At 36.1% G+C, this 19,267-nt stretch overlaps 1 protein-coding gene across 2 annotated transcripts in view; it reads right to left on the reverse strand.

Moving 5' to 3' along the window:
• Positions 1-331: 331 nt before the first annotated feature.
• Positions 332-19,267, reverse strand: part of C3H2orf76 (chromosome 3 C2orf76 homolog) — a 96,266-nt gene continuing 77,330 nt past the window's right edge. Inside the window, exons 6-7 of one of the 2 annotated variants that reach the window (XM_044666632.1) lie at positions 17,866-17,960; positions 332-513 (exon numbers count right to left, since the gene is read on the reverse strand). In XM_044666632.1, the coding sequence (XP_044522567.1) occupies positions 340-513; positions 17,866-17,960 (269 nt within the window). In that variant the 3' untranslated portion in view covers positions 332-339. The remainder of the gene's footprint in view (positions 514-17,865; positions 17,961-19,267) is intronic. The other variant, XM_044666633.1, reaches the window with a different exon arrangement.

The raw sequence follows: 19,267 nt of genomic DNA on the forward strand, positions 1-19,267 counted from the left end.
ACTATGAATGAAACATAAAATAAGTAAAAGACTTCATAAATTCTTTTAAGAACAATCTATCATTAGCTAGTCACAAAAATTTCTAAGGTTTTGAGAAAATTTTTAAAGCAAAAACTATAGGGAAATGGAAGTTTCATTAGCATATTGCATTTGCCTTTTAGTTTCTATTTTTTTAAAAAATCTCTATATGGTTTTATCATAAAAGAAATGCTACATTAATTTATAGTGCCTAGTAAGGTGGAGGAAGTGTGAATGTGTCTGAGAAATGTAAAAGTAGGTAGCACAGGAGAGTTCAGATATAAATGGCAGACTCTGAAAAGATAAACATGGATTAATCTTTTAGGATTTATTTATTAGTTTAAAAAAAACTCTCACTAAGCAAAATAAAGAGCTTACTCTAGGTATGAAATGAAAAAAAAAAAAGCCCCAGATGTCTTCACCAGGATGAAACAGGATTAGCTTTGTAGTTCTTGTAATCTTCTTCACAGAAGAACGCAATTTCAGTTTCATTAGCTGAAAAAAGAAAAATAAATTTTTGAAAATTTTTAATGAGAAGTTAAGCTTAAACTTAAAACTAGAAACACAAGTACACTGACTCAGAATTTTGGTTTCCACTGCCCATAAGTGAAAAAGATAAGTATATGTTTTTCTGAATATAGCATAAGAACATGCTTTTGTTGAAAAAGTAAAGTGATGTGACACAGTGAACTGGATTCAAATTCTGCCTTGGCATGGGCATTGTACCCCCTTAACACAGACAAACTGTAAACAGGGAAATTCCCTTGTTTCTTTCTGTCCTTGTGACTCCTAACCCAAGAACATCTGATAACTTCTATAAGACTCTGAGATCATTATTATCCTTGGATGTCCTTTAGATTGAGATGGATATAGAGACACACCTCCAGGCTACACCTTTATACCATCAGGCTGTATCTCAAGCATCCACCCGTTTCCTAAACTATGAGGGTCTTCAGGCAGACCCCGGTCAGATGACCAAACACCCCACCGAATGGCTGAGTGTTTACCACTCTAGAGTCACGTCCACACCATGACATAGTATCACATCCTCACTGATGTAAAGAATATAAAAACCCCAGGACTGAAGCATTCTGGGAGCAACCCCCCAGGGTTATTCCACTCATGCTGTCTTGCTGGCCAAAATTCTACATTACTAATAAATCTTTTTACTTTTAAGCTAAGTTTGCATTCTTGCAAAAAGTATCCTTCCTGAACCTAGGGGTTCACCATTACACCCCACAACATGCCTCAAATCATCATTTACTGGCTGTATGATCATGGGAAAACCACTTAACCTCTCAGAAGCTCAGTTTCCTTTTCTATAAAATAGGAATAATAAAAATTGCTTTACGAGGTTACTGTGATAAACCTACTTTGCAAATCTTAAAGCATGGCACAGATAAGTTATTTGCTTAAGCTAATTTTTAGTTTATAAACATTAAAAAGTCCCAAAAAATTATAAGTCAAAAGAAAAAAAAATCACTCAAACCAGTTCAACCAAGAGCCACAGGGCAATGTGGATGGCTTTCAGAAAATCACCAGTGTCCCTTCATTGTTCTCCTTATAGTTCTAGAAAATAATGGACCTTGATTTTTCAAGTTCACTACTAAGAGAGAAAGGGGGTTGGGGGGGGAATCCTTCCTTTTTTTTCCTACTGAAATTAGCCTGTAGGTATAATAATTTAATACTTAGAGGATCAGTAGAATATTTTACAGATCACTTTACATTCTCCCTCATGACCCATCAAAATATGTGTCTGAAGAAGTTAATTTTTGCCCTGCTTATGATTAATTCATGAAGCTTCAACAATATGCAAAGTGAAAGACACAAATTGGCTTCTACAGCAATACCTTCAAATACCTCTAATTATTCACAGGGGATATAGCACAGCTACAGGACCCACAAAGGTTCAGAGCAGTCACAATTCTTTCAACCTAACAGGTCAAGGACTTCTTCTTCTAAAACAATAAGTCAGCAACATTATTAATTCAGAGCTGAGACAAATCTGATGGAAAGCCTTCACAATTATTAAACATGCAATTCTTTAAGGTGTGCAGCCAACAAGTTTCACAATAGCTTTTTAAATTAAGGCAGAAGTTAATACAGTCTGCTTGGCTATACAGAAAGGGCAGGAAGGTCTTCAGAATCTTGACTAGAAAACAGACAAGATTATTTGTAATGAATATTGAACACTTTATTAACATATCTCCTATTCTAAAACAGGCAGACAAAATTCTGCCAAATATGCCCTAAAAGAGTAACAATAATTATTTAATGGAATCCTTAAGAAGAGTTACCACTTGGGTCTCAAAATGTACAATTTCAGTGCCTTAGAATTTATCACCAAAAATATTGAATAGTTTTAGCATGCAATTTCATTTGATTTTTTTTTTAACATCCCAGGGATGAAATTTAATCAGAGTAGCTAAAAAATCAGATTGCAAAGATCAAGTCACACTGGTTTTGTGGGTGGACTGCAGATAGCACTCAGAAATCAATGAAAGGGAATTAGAGACAGACTGAACTGGAAAACATTCCTAATTTAAAGTGGGTTATGGCTTATAATCAAATTCCAAAAAGGGTCTCAAACTTTACCATGAGGAAAATATTGAAAAAAAAGACCTTTGTCTAGTTAAAGGAATTTTAATATTAGGAGAAAATAAAATGTTTCAAAACTGATCCCCAAAGCATAAAAAGTACTTAGGATTTTTCCCCTCCCCAGACATACCCAAAGGAGTGGCTTCTATGTAATTTGCAAGTGATTCTAATTAAGCTCATAATGGAAGAAAGGCTAGAGATTTCGCATTCTTAATGATCATAAAGCAAGTTTGTACTAAGGCACTAGCTATTACATGTAATACTTTACAAATAGCTATGCTTGCAGCAATGCACTTAATAAATTTGTTGAACACATTTCTTTTATGGCGGCCAACATTACTCTGAAGATCCTTGTAGGGGCAAACACATAATATTCTCACCTTCACCTACAGGTATAGATTGAGTGGATATATACAGAAAGCACTAACAAACAGAATGATGTTCTGACACATGGCTTCTCTCAGATTTAAATAATTTACAAATCAATTCACTGTTTATATAAGGCATTTAAGTCCTTCCTAAGACACCAGATCAGAATTATCTTGGGAAAGAAGTTAGGAAAATAATATTCCTGTTATTAGGTGCTCAAATTTAACACATTATCGTAACAGACACATTTTTCATGAACTTCTTAACTTGAAGATAATTTTTCTTTATGACAAATTTTTTAGTTTGAAAATTTCTGGTCATGAATTTTTACAGGCAGTGTGAAAAGTAGAGATTTCTCTGCCCCGCCCTTACTAAACCAACCAAAAACATTTCAAAAGTCAAAACAGCATTTATTTAAAATTTATAACAATAAGATCCTCAATCAAGAACAGAATTAATTTATAAAACCTATGCAACCCTTTTAATAAACTTGTGAATTCCTATATATGTTCTAGAAATTTACTTGCCAAATTAAAAGAAAAATATATTTTCCTTATACATATTTCCTAATAATTCCTAATATGTAATATTTCCTAATATAAGGAAAATATAAATATATAGCTTCCTTTTCAAGATCCATTCTCAAACCATTCTTATACTTCCTACCACAATTCCTTGAATTCTTGCTTCCTACCACCTTTAAAAGTGGCTCCTAAAAGAACTGCAGGAAGCCTAGCAATGTGATGGTCCCTGAGGGCACCCGATTTTAAATTAAATGTGCTGTAGGCTGCAGTGCACTCAGGTGCACAAGCCCAGGGCACGTGAATCTGAAATGAATGTGCAATCTAAAATCCAATAAATACATCGCCAGCTCTTCCCCTCGTCTTACTATCAAATAAAACCAAGAAAGTAAGAACTCTCAGATCCATTTATGGAACATTATAACAATGACTTTCAAGTTTAATTAGCTGAACAGAAATCAGGATATCCAAACTAATGATCAAGTAAATTATTCACTCTAGTATTTCCAAATGGTACACATATTTTTCTTAACACTTAAAAAACACTTCAGGGAACCATATTTTTAATGATAATTTTCAAAAAAATTGGCTAATAATCTATTTAAGTCAATTTTCTGTCAATTAACCAATTAAACAATGTTTACATGGAATCTAGAGGCCCCAAACTTGTAGCCTAGTAAGATCTGATGAACTCCAAGTTTTAGGACTAGCTTGTAAGTTGGAGACCCCAAAGCTTGTACTTGTTCCCTGTTCCCATAGGAATCCACCCTGAAGGGAATTTCAAGCCAGCAGCTCCAAACTGAATAAGTGATTCTTTAGTGCAGTAGACAGCATGTCAGTCTTATAAGCTGAAGGTTCTGAGTTCGATTCCTGAAAGGGGGGTGTGGTACAATGGGAGGAGCTTCTAAGGCAAAAAGAGTCACTCATTTTATGTCTAACTCCACCTAACTGGGATTGTCATTTACCCTAGGGTCCATTATTCAGTTTGGAACTGCTAGCCTGAGATTCCCTTCAGAGTAGATTCTCACGGGAATAGGGAACAAATACAAGTTTTGGGGTCTCCAACTTACAAGCTGGTCCTAAAACTTGAGGTACATCAGATCTTGCTAGGCTACAAGTTTGGGGTCTCTAGATTTCATGTTGACAACAATAAGTCTTCTTCAAAGCAGGGGCAACTAGGTGGTCCAGTGGATAGACGGTCAGGCCTGGAGACCAAAGGTCGCTGGGTGGTCTAAGATACTTTCTAGCTGTGTGACTCTGGGCAGGTCACTTAACCACAACTGCTTGACCCTTACCACTCATTTACCTTGGAACCAATGGAGGGAGGGGGAAAAAGAAGGAAGGAAAGAGAGAGAGAGAGAGAGAGAGACAGAGAGAGACAGCGACAGAGAGAGAGACAGAGAAAGACAGAGAGAGAGACAGAGAGAGAGACAGAGAGAGAGACAGAGAGAGACAGACAGAGACAGACAGACAGAGACAGACAGAGAGACAGACAGAGAGAGAGAGACAGAGAGACAGAGAGAGAGAGACAGAGAGAGAGAGACAGAGAGAGAGAGAGACAGAGAGACAGAGAGAGAGAGAGAGAGAGAATATTCATTGAAGCCCTGTGTGCCTGGCTCTATATGAAAGATTTACAGTAGTAGGGTCAAATATCATTTCTGTCCACAAGGAACTTACAATCTAGTTGAGGAAGATAAGATATAGACATGTGAACCAGTTAGTGAACAAGAAGATATGAGAAAGTGCCAAACTGTTTGGTTCACATAATCAAAGAACAAAACAGTAAACAGTAAGGTCCTGATTATGGGGTACCGGAAAGAAATGGGCAAGGAATTATTGGGTAAAGACAACAATGTGGGCTGGGGTTTTTATACAATAGTTTCAGACATAAGAGAAAGAGTTTCAATCCAAAGCAAATACCCTACACATCTGAGCTCACAGAATTCAAATCTACAACATTCAAAGGTTTATTAACAAAAGAGTGCTGTCCCACGTATATCAGCAATCTAAATTAAATAGGTTCCAAATACAGATTAATCCTTGATCTGAAGTATGAAGAAAGAGTACTATCAAAACTTCCATTTTAACATTTACTATTCTAAAAACACAGTGAATGGACAGAGGAAGAACAATTTATGACAGTTCTTTTATATTCCTGCTTTTGTGAATTTATGAATACTCACAAATTCCTGGGTCCAAACTTCTTACTTAACTGAGCAGGAGGTTACATCAGTATTAAAGTGACAGATAACTACTTTAACATGTCAGAAGAAAAAGACAAAATAATTGTTAATGAAACAAATTAAATATGTTTTTCATCCAGAATATGGGAATCATATATGACTATGTTATTAGATATACATAAGTGACAAGATTTTCAGGATGAACAAGGGTTCTGGTAAAGAGTAGAAGACTGAAATGACCCTCAAAATGAAAGCAAACCATAGGGGAATTTGGGAACCATTATAGAAATACAGCTCAAAGTAAACTCTTCCCCTCCTGAAAAAAAAAATCCTAATAATCTCTGTTTAGCTTACTATATCTTGTTTTAAAATATTTTCATACAATATCAGTTCCTAAATGAAATAAAAGTGCCAGAATTTCTTTATCAAAGTAGTGAGAAATCAACAGAACTAAACCATTTGAAAGAACAAAGAAGAAAGGAAGCAAAATGTAACTAAATAAATAACTCTTTAAGTGGTTTTACACTTCGGCGTTAAAAAAATAACATATCACAAAATAATAATTCTTGGTTAAACAATTCTTTTGCATCCACAAAAGTGAGTTGTGTCGTGTGTGTGTGTGTGTGTGTGTGTGTGTGTGTGTGTGTTTTAAATACTCAATCCACATGCAAACACTACTGATGTCAAGTACAGAATATGCAATTGGGTTCTGCAGTGCAGATAAAAGGCTGAAGTATAAATTAGAAAATTTTACCCTGAGAGTCAATCTTCAATAAGTTTTTTTCCCTCTCAGCTTTTCTTTGCCTTTCATAGACCCTGCAGAAAAGTCATAATGATAAATTTGTTACATTGCTATCATTTCCATGGTAACTGGCTGTGATGTCAAACATAGAGTGACAGCTTTACTCCAAGATCAAGGAGGAAATGGGATGGGCATTGATGACTTAGAATTTTCTTTCAACCTTTTTACAAACCTAACTAAGAAAAAAGGGACTGAGAACCTCCCCCCTCCAATACTCTTTTAAAATAATGAGCTTCAAGGATTTTTTTTAACAGTTCTGTTCCCACTCAGTATTCTATACCATTCTCAAGGGACCATCTCTATTTCTCATGTATAATAGCATCCTTACCTCCAGAGTACAACAATGCTCTAGGCAACATAGAAGGAAAGACCATGTAGGGGAAGAATTGGCCACAACTAAAGTAAAAATCTACCACTACACCAAGACTTCTAAATCCTAACTGGACAAAATAGGGTTTGGAGCCCAAAGCCTTCATTATTTTCTGTAACCAGTGAATTCCTGAAAAGGATGATTGCTTAAAAGCTAATGCATACACATTCAAAACACTTAACAATAGATGGCTTTATTCTAATACTCAGGAAATTTGTACCAACTACTCATGTTTGATCAAGAGCATCTCTGCAATACATAAGTGGGCAAAGAATAAGAACAATTTTCAGTAAAGAATTAAAAACAACCATATAAAACGTTCCAAATCATTAATAATTAGAGAAATGCAAATTAAAATAACTCTGAGACTTCACCATATAGCCTTAAAATTGACAATTATCAGAATTAGAAATTGACATTGTTGAAATGACTACGTAAGACAAGCATATTTGTATTATTGGTGAAATGGAATTGGTCCAACCATCCTAGAAAAGTATTTAAAAACATACAAGAAAATTATAAAACTGTTCAGAATGTTCTCTGACCCAGTGACCCCACTACAGGACATATTACCCAAAGAGGTAAAAGACAGACTGAAAAATCCTATATTCATGAAAATATTCAGAAGAAGTATTGTGTATTTGTGTGCATTAGGAAAATAATGCAAAGTGTTAGGAAAACCCTTTAAGATGGAGCTGCACAAATTCTGTTTATGAATATAACAGAATATTACTACACCATGAGAACTGGTGAATGTGAGGAATTCTGAAAAACATTATATATAGTAAGACATACACAATAAGAACAAGATATATACAAGAACTAGAAAAATGTAAAGAAAAACAATACTAAAAGGCAGTTGAAGTCTCTGCCTAATTCTGGTTGGACAAATTATGAAACACACCATCTTCCTCAGAGGGAAAAGGGCTCTCAGGGATGGAAAGCTGCTTCTGTTATCAGATGCAGTTATTGTTCTGCTTGTTGTTTGTGAGGAAGATGCTAGAAACTGAGAAGTGTCTGTGGTGTAAAAAACAAAAGCCATCAATATAAATAACCAAAAAAGCTTTCTTCCAGTTCAACTCTAAGAGTAATCCAAGGAGGAGTAGTTAAGCGACTCAGGGGATGGAGGGTCAGGCCTAAAGATAGGAGGTCCTGGGTCCAGTTTGACCTCAGATCCTTCCTAGCTGTGTAGCCCTAGACAAATTCAACCCCGATTGTCTAGTCCATATGTTCCTGTCTTGGAACCAATACTTAGTATAGATTCTAAGACAGCAGCTTAGCTAAGGGTTTTAAAAAAATTGTGAATTACAAAGATACATTAAAAAATTACAAACAGGGGCAGCTGGGTAGCTCAGTGGAGTGAGAACCAGGCCTAGAGACGGGAGGTCCTAGGTTCAAATCTGGCCTCAGATACGTCCCAGCTATGTGACCCTGGGCAAGTCACTTGACCCCCATTGCCTACCCTTACCACTCTTCTGCCTTGGAACCAATACACAGTATTGATTCTAAGGTAGAAGGTAAGGGTTTTCTAAAAAAAAATTACAAACAACCCATATAAATGCTTCAAATCATTACTAATAGGAGAAATGCAAATTAAAATAACTCTGAGACTTCATCTTATAGTCTTAAAACAGTATTAACAGGTGGCAAATTATATTATAAAGGAATAATAAAAACTATTTGGTACTGACTTTTATGAAAGTTATAGATAATATGAGTTAAAATTCATCTAGTGCTATTATATTCATTAAGTTTTTATACTTTTGTTTCTTAGATCATGGTGAGTAAGGGGGTAGCTGAGTAGCTCAGTGGATTGAGAGTCAGGCCTAGAGATGGGAGGTCCTAGGTTCAAATCCGGCCTCAGACACTTCCCAGCTGTGTGACCCTGGGCAAGTCACTTGACCCTCATTGCCCACCCTTACCACTCTTCCACCTAAGAGAGAATACACAGAAGTTAAGGGTTTAAAAATAAATACATTTTTTAAAAATTTAAAAAAAAAAAAAAAGAACATGGTGAGTAAAACAGACTAGATGGAAAAAGGAACCAAAGCACTGAAAACAGTAGCCTAGTGCATGACAAACTCAGAAATATAAATTACAGAAGACTACCTTTTTGATAAGAAATGCTAAGAAAACTATGAGGCAGAAAGGCAAATATTAGATTTGGACCAATATATATATATATATTTTAAAGCCTTTACCTTCTGCCTTAGAACCAAGGTTCTAGAATAGAACAGCAGTAAGGTCTAGGCAACTTAAGAGTTAAGTGACTTACCCAAGGGTCACAAAGCTAGGAAATATCTCAGGCCAGATTTGAAACTAGAACCTCCCGTCTCTAGGTCTGGCTCCCTATCCACTGAGCAAACATCCTAAAGCATACATTACTATAAATTCAAAATGAAAATGCAACATGAATATCAAAGATTGAATACTCAATCAAAAAGCATTCATTAAAAGTGCTTATTATATGCCAGGTACTGTGCTAAACACTAGGGACATATCTATATATGCACATACACACACACACATATATAATATATATATATACATATATATATATATATACTTTTTTTTATGGAAGAGTCAACATGCAAAAAGCTATTTACAAATAAGATATACAGAGGGTAGATTTGTAAACTGAGAATAACATTAAGCAGCACCAGGAGAGACCTTTTCGCACAAAGTAAGACTAACTGCACACAAAAGTTTGGAGAGAGAGAGAGAGAGAGAGAGAGAGAGAGAGAGAGAGAGAGAGAGCGCGAGCGCGAGTGCATTCCAAGCTTAGAGGATCTGATGAAAATGTAGTCAGGAGATGGAGTCTCATCTGAGAAAGAGCAAGAAGGCCAGCACTAATAGAATGTAGAGTCCATGGAAGAGAGTAAGGTATAAGACCAGAAAGATAAAAAGGGGACAAGTTATGAAGGACTGTGAAAGCCCAACAGAGGATTTTATATTTGATCCTGGCTGCTGCAGTTTAGTGAGTAGAGGGACAATTCTATACTTTAAGATCACTTTGATAGCTGAAAATAAAGAATGGACTGGAATAAAGAGGCTTGAGGAAGGTCAGCCAGAAGGCTACTACAATAAACCAAGCTTGAGGTAATTTAGGACCACATTAGGGTATTGGCGGTATCAGAAGGGAGAAATAGGAATATATGAGAGATGTTGCAAAAAGCAGAATTGACAGGACTTGGCAATAGTTTGGATTTAAGGTGGAGTCAAGTTAAGCTGACACCCAGATTATGACACCTAAGAGATGACTGGGAGGACAGTGGTACCCTCAATAGTAACAGAGAAGTTCAGTGGTAGGAAGAGCTTAGGGGCAGATGGGAGATAATGAGTTCTTATTTGAATAGCTTAAGTTTAAGATGTCTACTGGACATCTAATTTGAGATGTCCCCTAGGCAGCTGGTAATTAGGAAATGATGGTCAGGAGCAAGATTAAGGTGATCAGACACTTATTTCCATAAAAATAATGAAATCACCATGGAAGATAGTGAGATCAGTAGGCAAAACAGTACAAAAAGAGAAAAGAAGATGGGCCAGGACAGAGCCCAGGAGGATAACCACCATTGGTAGGCATAACCCGGGAGAAGTCTACCACAAAGAAGGAGTGGTCAGATAGAGAGAACCAAAACAACAATGTCAAAGAAACCTACAGAAAAGAGAATATCAAAACAAGTGGGTCTGAGCATCAAAGGCTGAAGAAAGATCAAGAAGGATGAAGACTGGGAAAACACCATTAAATTGAACAATTATGAGATCACTGGAGAGAGCAGCTTCAGTTGAATGATAAGGTCAGAAGCCAGACTGCAGGGAGTTAAGAAGAGAATGAGTGGAAAGGAATGGAGGTACCACTGTAAACAGCACTCTCAAGGAGTTTAGCCACCACAGGGAAGAGTGATATAGGTCAGCAGCTAGTGGGATATACAGAATAAGTGAAGAATAATATGAGTTATCTTTCAAAATTAAGCAAGGAGGAGAATTCTTAATCAACAAAGGATAAAAGACCAATAAGACTCATTTTGATCACAATTTTTTAAAACAACAACACTTGCACAAATAAAATCAATGAAGCTGGAATACAAAGGGGCAGAAGGGTTTGGTGAGGTAGAAAGAGTGACAAATTTGGAGTCAAAGGACTTGGGTTCAAATTTCAGCTCTTCAGCTTAATATTTATGTGATCTTGAGCAAGTCACCTCATCTCTCTGGATCTGTTTCCTCATGTGTAAAATAAGGGAGTTACATAGTGACCTATAAAGTCCCGTCCAGTTCTAAATTGATGATTCTCTAGGATCCTATAATCCTAAAATATGAAATGGGAAAGAATAGGATCAAGTATTATCAGTAAAATTCTTATATCCAATACACATTGTGAACACCAAATATGTAACAGGTAACACCAAAAGCCATTCCCCAATAAATGGTCAAAGGGTATGAATAGTTTTTGAAATAAAAAATTACACAGTCTATAAAGGCCATTAAAAATAATTAATAATAAGAGAAACTCACATGAAAATCATCTTACAGTTTTACCTCTCATAACCTACAATGTAGAAAAGATGACAAAAAACATGCAATGCCAGAAGGGCTATGGGAAGACATACAGAGTAAATTGTTGGCAGAGTGGTGATTTGTTCTGGCTCTTCTGTCTGTCACTTTGGAATTACATAAGAAAAATGATTAAACATTTTGTTCTCCTTAGACCCAGTAATTCCACTACTGAGTATATAAAACAAAAAAGTCCAAGAAAAATATTAAGGTCTAAGATACACCAAAGTATTCATGTGACAATCTCTATGGCAGCAAAGAACTGAAAATAAAGTAGATAACTATCTATTGGAGAATGATTGAAAAATGGACCACACACATATTAATGCCTTGCTGGTGAGGAGCTATTGACTGGAATAACCATTCTGGAAAATAGTAAGAGTCATATCAAAAAGTCATTGAACTAAGGCAGCTGGTAGCACAGTGCATAGTGCCAGGCTTGGAGTTGGAAAGATCTGGGTTCAAATCTGGCCCAAGACATTTTCTAGTTGTATAATCCTGGGAAAGTTATTTAACTCCAATTGCCTAGCCCTAGAGGCTCCTCTGTCTTAGAATTGATATTAAGAAGAAAAAAAACTGATAAGAAGAAAAAAAGTCTGACCTGAGCAGAGCAAACTCCTTGAAACAATAATATCACTGTGAGGTTTACACCCCTGGAAAGTTTGTCAATGACAGAAAGGGCCCATGTGCAATAAAAGCTAGCATTTGCATAGCATTTGCAGGTTTACAAAGAGCTTTATCTTATATTATGTAATTTCATCCTTACAAGAGCTCTGGGAGGTAAGTTCTATTATTATCTCCATTTCACAGATAAGGAAACTAAATAGAGGCAACTGGTATCACTCACTGGACCTGGAATCAAGAAAGCATGAGTTCCAATCCAAAATCACATACTAACTAGCTGTATGACTCTGGACAAATCATTTAATTTTATAATCTCAGTTTCCTCAACTGTAAAATGCGGATGATGATAGCACTATCTCTCAGGGTTGCTGTAAGGATTAAATGAGATAATATTTGTAAAGCATTTAACACAGTTTTTGGCACATAATGTCAGTTTCCTTTCCCTCCACCCCATCCCACTCCCATTAGTGAAGGTAACTCTAATAATGGTGGGTATCCTCCAGGAAACTGAAGCGGAGTGAATTTAACAGACTTGCCCAGATTCAAATGGTCTTCCTTTTGCCCAAATCCAACACTCTTATCACACATAGCACTGCTTAGCTGTTTGATGTACAAGAATATTTATGGCAGGACTTTTTTTTTTCATTTTTTTAAATCTTTATTTAATTTAGAATTTTTTTCTATTTCTAATTCTAGAATAATTAGTTTTCCCATGATTATAGAATTCATGTTCTATCCCTCCCCTTCTCCCACCCCCCTCCCATAGCTGATGCACAATTCCACTGGGTTTTACATGTGTCACTGATCAAGAACTATTTTCCATATTATGCACTAGGGTGATGTTGAGGCAATATCCCTAATTATATCCCCATCCTCCCATGTGATCAGGCAGTTGTTTTTCTTCTGTGTTTTTACTCCCATAGTTCTTCCTCTGAATGTGAATAGTGTTCTTTCTCATAGGTCCCTCATAGTTGTCCTGGATCACTGCATTGTTGCTAGTAGAGAAGTCCATTATGTTCGATTTTACCACAGTGTATCTGTCTCTGTGTACAATGTTCTCCTGGATCTGCACCTTTCACTTTGCATCCATTCCTGGAGGTCATTCCAATTCACATGGCATTCCTCTAGTTCATTATTCCTTTGAGCATAATAGTATTCCATCACCAGCATATACCACAATTTGTTCAGCCATTCCTCAATTGAAGGGCATCCCCTCACTTTCCAGTTTTTTGTATGGCAGGACTTCTTACTGCATCTAAGAACCAAAAAAAAATTAGGGAACAACAACTGGGGTGTGGCTGAACAAATCATGTAATGGAATATTATTGCGCCACAAGAAATGACAAACATGATAGATTCAGAAAAGCCTGGGAAGACATTTTAAAAACCAGTTTATCAGGTTAGAGTGAATAGAACCAGAAGAACAATTTACAGAATAATCTCAAAACTGTATGACAAAATAATCTGGAAAGATTCCTCAAAGTTCTGAACAATGCAATGGACCAATCATAGCCTGAGAAGACTGATAACAAAGCTCATCACATCTTGGCTCAGAAGGGAAATACACAGACATATAGAAAGATGCCAGCATCTAGAGGCAGAGCCAGTGCAAGGTACTCACTGCCTTTGCCTGACTCCCTTTATTGTTTAGAAGCAGAGGTGTGCAAAAGCCAGTTCCCCTGGAAACCAGTTCACTGTGAACATTTATATCTTGGTAATAGGCAAATGCTACAAAATCAGAGCCTAATTTATTGTTTTGCTGATTGTCTCATCTTCATAAAGCAAAAATGTTAATGTAGATTAAATTTAAAAGTGGGTCATGTGTACTTTCCCCAACCAATTCTTAAACATTTCCTAGCATACCATTAAAGTGCTTCTATTTTGGGACAGAGAAAGGTTAGAGAGCAATAAGAATGATGCAAATGAGCAATAAGAATGATGCAAACTAACAAACAAAAAATTAAATGAAAACCAAGAGCATCAATGAAACATTTTTGGAATACAGAGAGACAGACAGGCCTAGAATTCGGAGGTCCTGGGTTCAAATCTGACCTCAGACATTTCCTAGCTGAGTACATCAATCCTGCATGACAGCACTGAGTAGGGAAGTGGCCTGTGATCTAGTGGACAGTTTGCAGACTTCAATCCCTACCTGGCTACATCAGTTCTGGAGGAGTTGGAGATCCCAAGTTCAAGCCCTATTCCTCAGGTCCTTAGCCAAGCTGTCAAAGCCTGGCAGAAGCCAGCTTGGCTAGGGATCTTACCCTTTTTGACTCCAGTAATGAGTTGTTTGCTATAGTTTACCTAACCCCTTTTCCAATCCCCTCATGTTATTATTAAACTGATTCCCTGTGTGTTTTTAGTAATTTCAGGTCCTCATTGTGTGTATGTATTAATCTGTATTTATTCCAGGCTGGGTGGGGCTGAGTGACAGTTGGTCAGGCTTAACTGTCATTCTAGTCAATGGTCTTTCCCTTGTAGTTAAACCTGGTTCCCTGACTTGTAAAGTCTCACCCATTCTCCCTTCCTGTCTCCTATCCACCCCAGTGAGCCCATGAGTAATATTTAAAGCACCTTCCCTGGTTTTTCTCTATTATAGAATAAACAGCTAGGAAATGTCTGAGGTCAGATTTGAACCCAGGACCTCCCAATTCTAGGCCTGTCTGTCTCTCTGTATTCCAAAAATGTTTTTTATTTTTAGAAAAATTTTCAATGGTTACATGATTCCTGTTTTTACTTTCCCCTTCACCCCCTCAAACTCCCCTCCCTATGCCCCCCCCCATAGCTAACTTGCATTTCCACTGCTTTTAACATGTGTGGTCAGTCAAGACTATTTACATATTATTTTTTTTTAAATTTTTTTTTTAAACCCTTGTACTTCGGTGTATTGTCTCATAGGTGGAAGATTGGCAAGGGTGGGCAATGGGGGTCAAGTGACCTGCCCAGGGTCACACAGCTGGGAAGTGGCTGAGGCTGGGCCCGAACCCAGGACCTCCCGTCTCCAGGCCCGACTCTCACTCCACTGAGCTACCCAGCCGTCCCCTTTACATATTATTAATAGTTGCATTGGTGTGGTCCTGCTGCTTTATAGTATAGCTTAATATATGGTACTGCTAAGCCACCTTCCTTAACTTTTTTTTCATTATTTCCCTTGATATTCTTGATCTTTTGTTCTTTGAAATAAACTTTGTTATAGTTTTTTCTAATTCATTAAAAAAGATTTTTGGTAGTTTGATAGGTATAGCACTAAATAAGTAAATTAATTTGGGTAGAATGGTCATTTTTATTATGTTAGCTCGTCCTAACCATGAGCAATCAATGTTTTTCCAATTGTTTAGATCTAGTTTTAATTGTTTGGAAAGTGTTTTGTAGTTGTTTTTGTATAATTCCTGTGTTTGTTTTGGTAGATAGATTCCTAAGTATTTTATATTGTCTAGGGTGATTTTAAAATGGTGTTTCTCTTTCTACCTCTTGCTGCTTTGATGTGTTGGAAATATATAGAAATGCTGATGATTTATGTGCATTTATTTTGTATCCTGCAACTTTGCTAAAGTTGTTGATTATTTCTACTAGTTTCTTAGTTGATTCTCTAGGATTTTTTAAGTAGACCATCATATCATCTGCAAAGAGTGATAGCTTAGTCTCCTCATTGCCTATTTTGATACCTTCAATTTCTTTTTCTTCTCTAATTGCTACTGCTAGTGTTTCTAGTACAATGTTAAATAATAGAGGTAATAATGGGCATCCTTGTTTCACACCTGATCTTATCAGAAAGGCTTATAATTTATCCCCATTGCATATGATGCTTGCTGATGGTTTTAGATATATACTGTTTATTATTTTTAGGAAAGGTCCTTCTATTCCTATACTTTCCAGTGTTTTCAGTAGGAATGGGTGTTGTATTTTGTCAAAGGCTTTTTTAGCATCTATTGAGATAATCATGTGGTTTTTGTTGGTTTGCTTGTTGATATGGTCAATTATGTGGATGGTTTTCCTAGTGTTGAACCATCCTTGCATTCCTGGTATAAATCCCACCCCGATCATGATGGATAACCCTCTTGATCACTTGCTGGAGTTTTTTGCTAGTATTCTATTTAAGATTTTTGCATCTATGTACATTAAGGAGATTGGTCTGTGGAGCTATTTTCTTGAGACATGTTGTGGGAAACAAAGAAAGTTGAGTTTACTCTGAGTACTAGAGAAGAGTATTCTGTAAGTCTGGAGCTGTATTCCCTCTACCCCAGGAGCAGAAAGGAAAATCAACTGATAAATAAGGTAATAGAAAAAAAAATAAAAAGAAAAAGTGAGCAAAAGAGAAATAAAAAATCAAAATAAAAACTCCAAAGAGGACAACAATGTCAAAAAGGAAACAACAGTGAAGCCACAAAGGAAAGTGTGAAAGGATGTCAAGCCTCAAAAGAATTCCTAGAAGAACTTCAAAAGAAGGTTTAAAAAATCAAATAATAAGAAAACTGACTGTAACAAATAAAATTGATATAGAAGGATATATTTAAAAATATTAGGGTTTTATTGTAATCCATATTGATATTTAAAAAAAAAACATGTGCCTGCTAAGATCTAATTCAAATTCTCTACCATTCTTTCCCCCGGCTGCTTCATAGGAAAGAGAGCATCTTGATCAAGTCCTGAATCTTTATTCCCCTGTCTATGTAATTGTACTTCCTGTCCACCTCATTACCCAAGAGGAATTATGGGAAATGTAGTTTTGAAAGAATCCTAAAGGTCCACAGGAAATTTAGACCAAGGATCTCAATATTAAGACCCCCAAATTTCCAATATCACATTTCCCCCTGAAGAATGGCGAGAGACTGGTTTCCGTGAGTGCTCCTGTAAACATAACTAACTTTTAAATTACAGAAATTTGGAGATAAAAAGGAAAGAGGACAAAAACAATAATCCAATGATTGCTAGCTGCATTGACAAAAAGCCAATTAGGGGCAGTACCTTTTGGCATAAGAGTGTACATTCAAAACAAATGCATTCAACTCCCCATAGTTCAATCAACTGCACCGAAAATTCATTTGGATCTTCATGATCCAGTGAAGGTTCTTCAGGCATCTTCATGATGCCTTCTCCAAACAGGTTCGTTGCCTGGATTCTGAGGAGATGGCAAATTTCTTATCCTAAAATTACTCTCAAAGAATTCAAACTGTACATTATATATTATAAAACATACTTTACCTTCTGAGAAATATACATTCCCCCCTGAAATTACTCTCAAAAGAGTTAAAATTTTACAATATAGATTATAATACAGACATTTTGATTATAAAAAATACACACTCCCCTTGAGGAGAATCAATAACACATTCTCCCCTGAAGAGGTCAGCTAAGGGTACATGGCTGAGTTATGGGGTTGTATGAAATCAATTGGCAAAAGAAATAAAATAAAATCCAAATAAAAGAGAAAAATTAACTTGTGAATGAAATGTAAAATGTCAAAGTCTTATGTGCAAAAAATGTAGGAAAAATAAACTTATAACAGGTCCTTGAATCAAGGCCCAATTAAAGTGATTTAAGCAGTTTGCAACTACCCATTCAGGAGCCAGGAATATAGAACATTGCCATTCGATATATAAGAGAAATAACAGGACCAAATACGTGTGCAAGGAAAGTGTCTTTCCCTGGTCTGATTTGCCTGCACCTTCTCAGGGATGAGCCATAATGATAGCCAATCTTAGATGCTTGGCTAGGAATGAAGGTCTGTGGAAGTCTGGCCTCTAACATATGTCAGAAAAGCTGCAACCCCAAACATCAAACACTAGTTTCAAGCCCTTCAGTATTGGCACAGAAATTCAAAAATCCCACCTGGATTTGGGATGGTTTGCACGATCTTTTGCTACTAGGCACTGTGCAGTTTCTGGGTGGTCTCCAGGACCTTGGGTTTCTTGAGTTCCCTTCTCCTGGAATCGTACAGAGACACATTAATCACAGTCCCATGATATTTACCAATGATTGGCAGGTTACCATAGTCTAAGGCTTTTTGGGTATGCATTAATATTATAGCAAATATATATTCATATTAAACTTATATCACTGTAAATTCAAAAAGGATTAACATTGATTATATGTACTTTCAGTACAAAAATGAGAAAAAAGGAAAAGAGTCAATTACTCTATTAAAAATTTAAAAGGAAATGTAATAAGAAAATTTAAAAATTCAGGGAAAATACAATGTTTTCAAGTATAAAAATGAGAAAGAAAAAACAACAAATTGTATTGTACATACAAGGAAAAATAAGAAAAGAATGTTTTTAAAAATAAAAAAATAATATAAAAATAAAAATAAAAAATACATATAGCTTAGAATTAGTGAAAGCTTTTTCACACAAAAATGAGTTCCATTTCCTGTTAAGCTTCTGCATGAACTATGAGTGTAAATGGTTTTCTTTTCATATTTTAATGGAATTTATTTTTTATCTCTTTCTAATATACTTCTTGGTAACATTTTAAAAGTTTACTAAGCTATTAATTTTACAGCCAAGAAGATAATACTTTGTTTTAATTTAATTATATTTATTTCCTTAGAATCTGTTTTATCTTATTGTGATTGCTGGCATTTCTACTCATATAAAGTAATAATGGTGACAAGGGATATCCTTACTTTATCCTCTATTAACTGACAATTCCAACATTACACATAATTCTTGCTTTTAGATATAGATTGATATGTTTACTACATTAAAATATGGTAAATGTGTTCCTTTGACTTTTTTTTAAATTTTAAACATTTATTAATATTCATTTTTAACATGGTTACATGATTCATGCTCCTACTTTCCCCTTCACCCCCCACATTCCCCCCACCCATGGCCGACACACATTTCCACTGGTTTTATCACATATTCTTGATCAAGACCTATTTCCAAATTGTTGGTAGTTGCATTTGTGTGGAAGTTTCAAGTCCACATCCTCAATCATATCCACCCCAACCCATGCGTTCAAGTAGCTGTTTTTCTTATATGTTTCCTCTCCTGCAGTCCTTCCTCTGGATGTGGGTAGTGTTCTTTACCATAAATCCCTCAGAATTGTCCTGGGTCATTGTATTGCTGCTGGTACAGAGCTCCATTACATTCAATTTTACCACAGTATATCAGTCTCTGTGTATAGAGTTCTTCTGGCTCTGCTCCTTTCGCTCTGCATCAGTTCCCGGAGGTCTCTCCAGTTCGCCTGGAACTTCTCCAGTTTATTATTCCTTTTAGCACAATAG

The sequence above is a fragment of the Gracilinanus agilis genome, chromosome 3, assembly GCF_016433145.1.
Source record: "Gracilinanus agilis isolate LMUSP501 chromosome 3, AgileGrace, whole genome shotgun sequence".
NCBI classification, from domain to species: Eukaryota; Metazoa; Chordata; class Mammalia; order Didelphimorphia; family Didelphidae; genus Gracilinanus; species Gracilinanus agilis.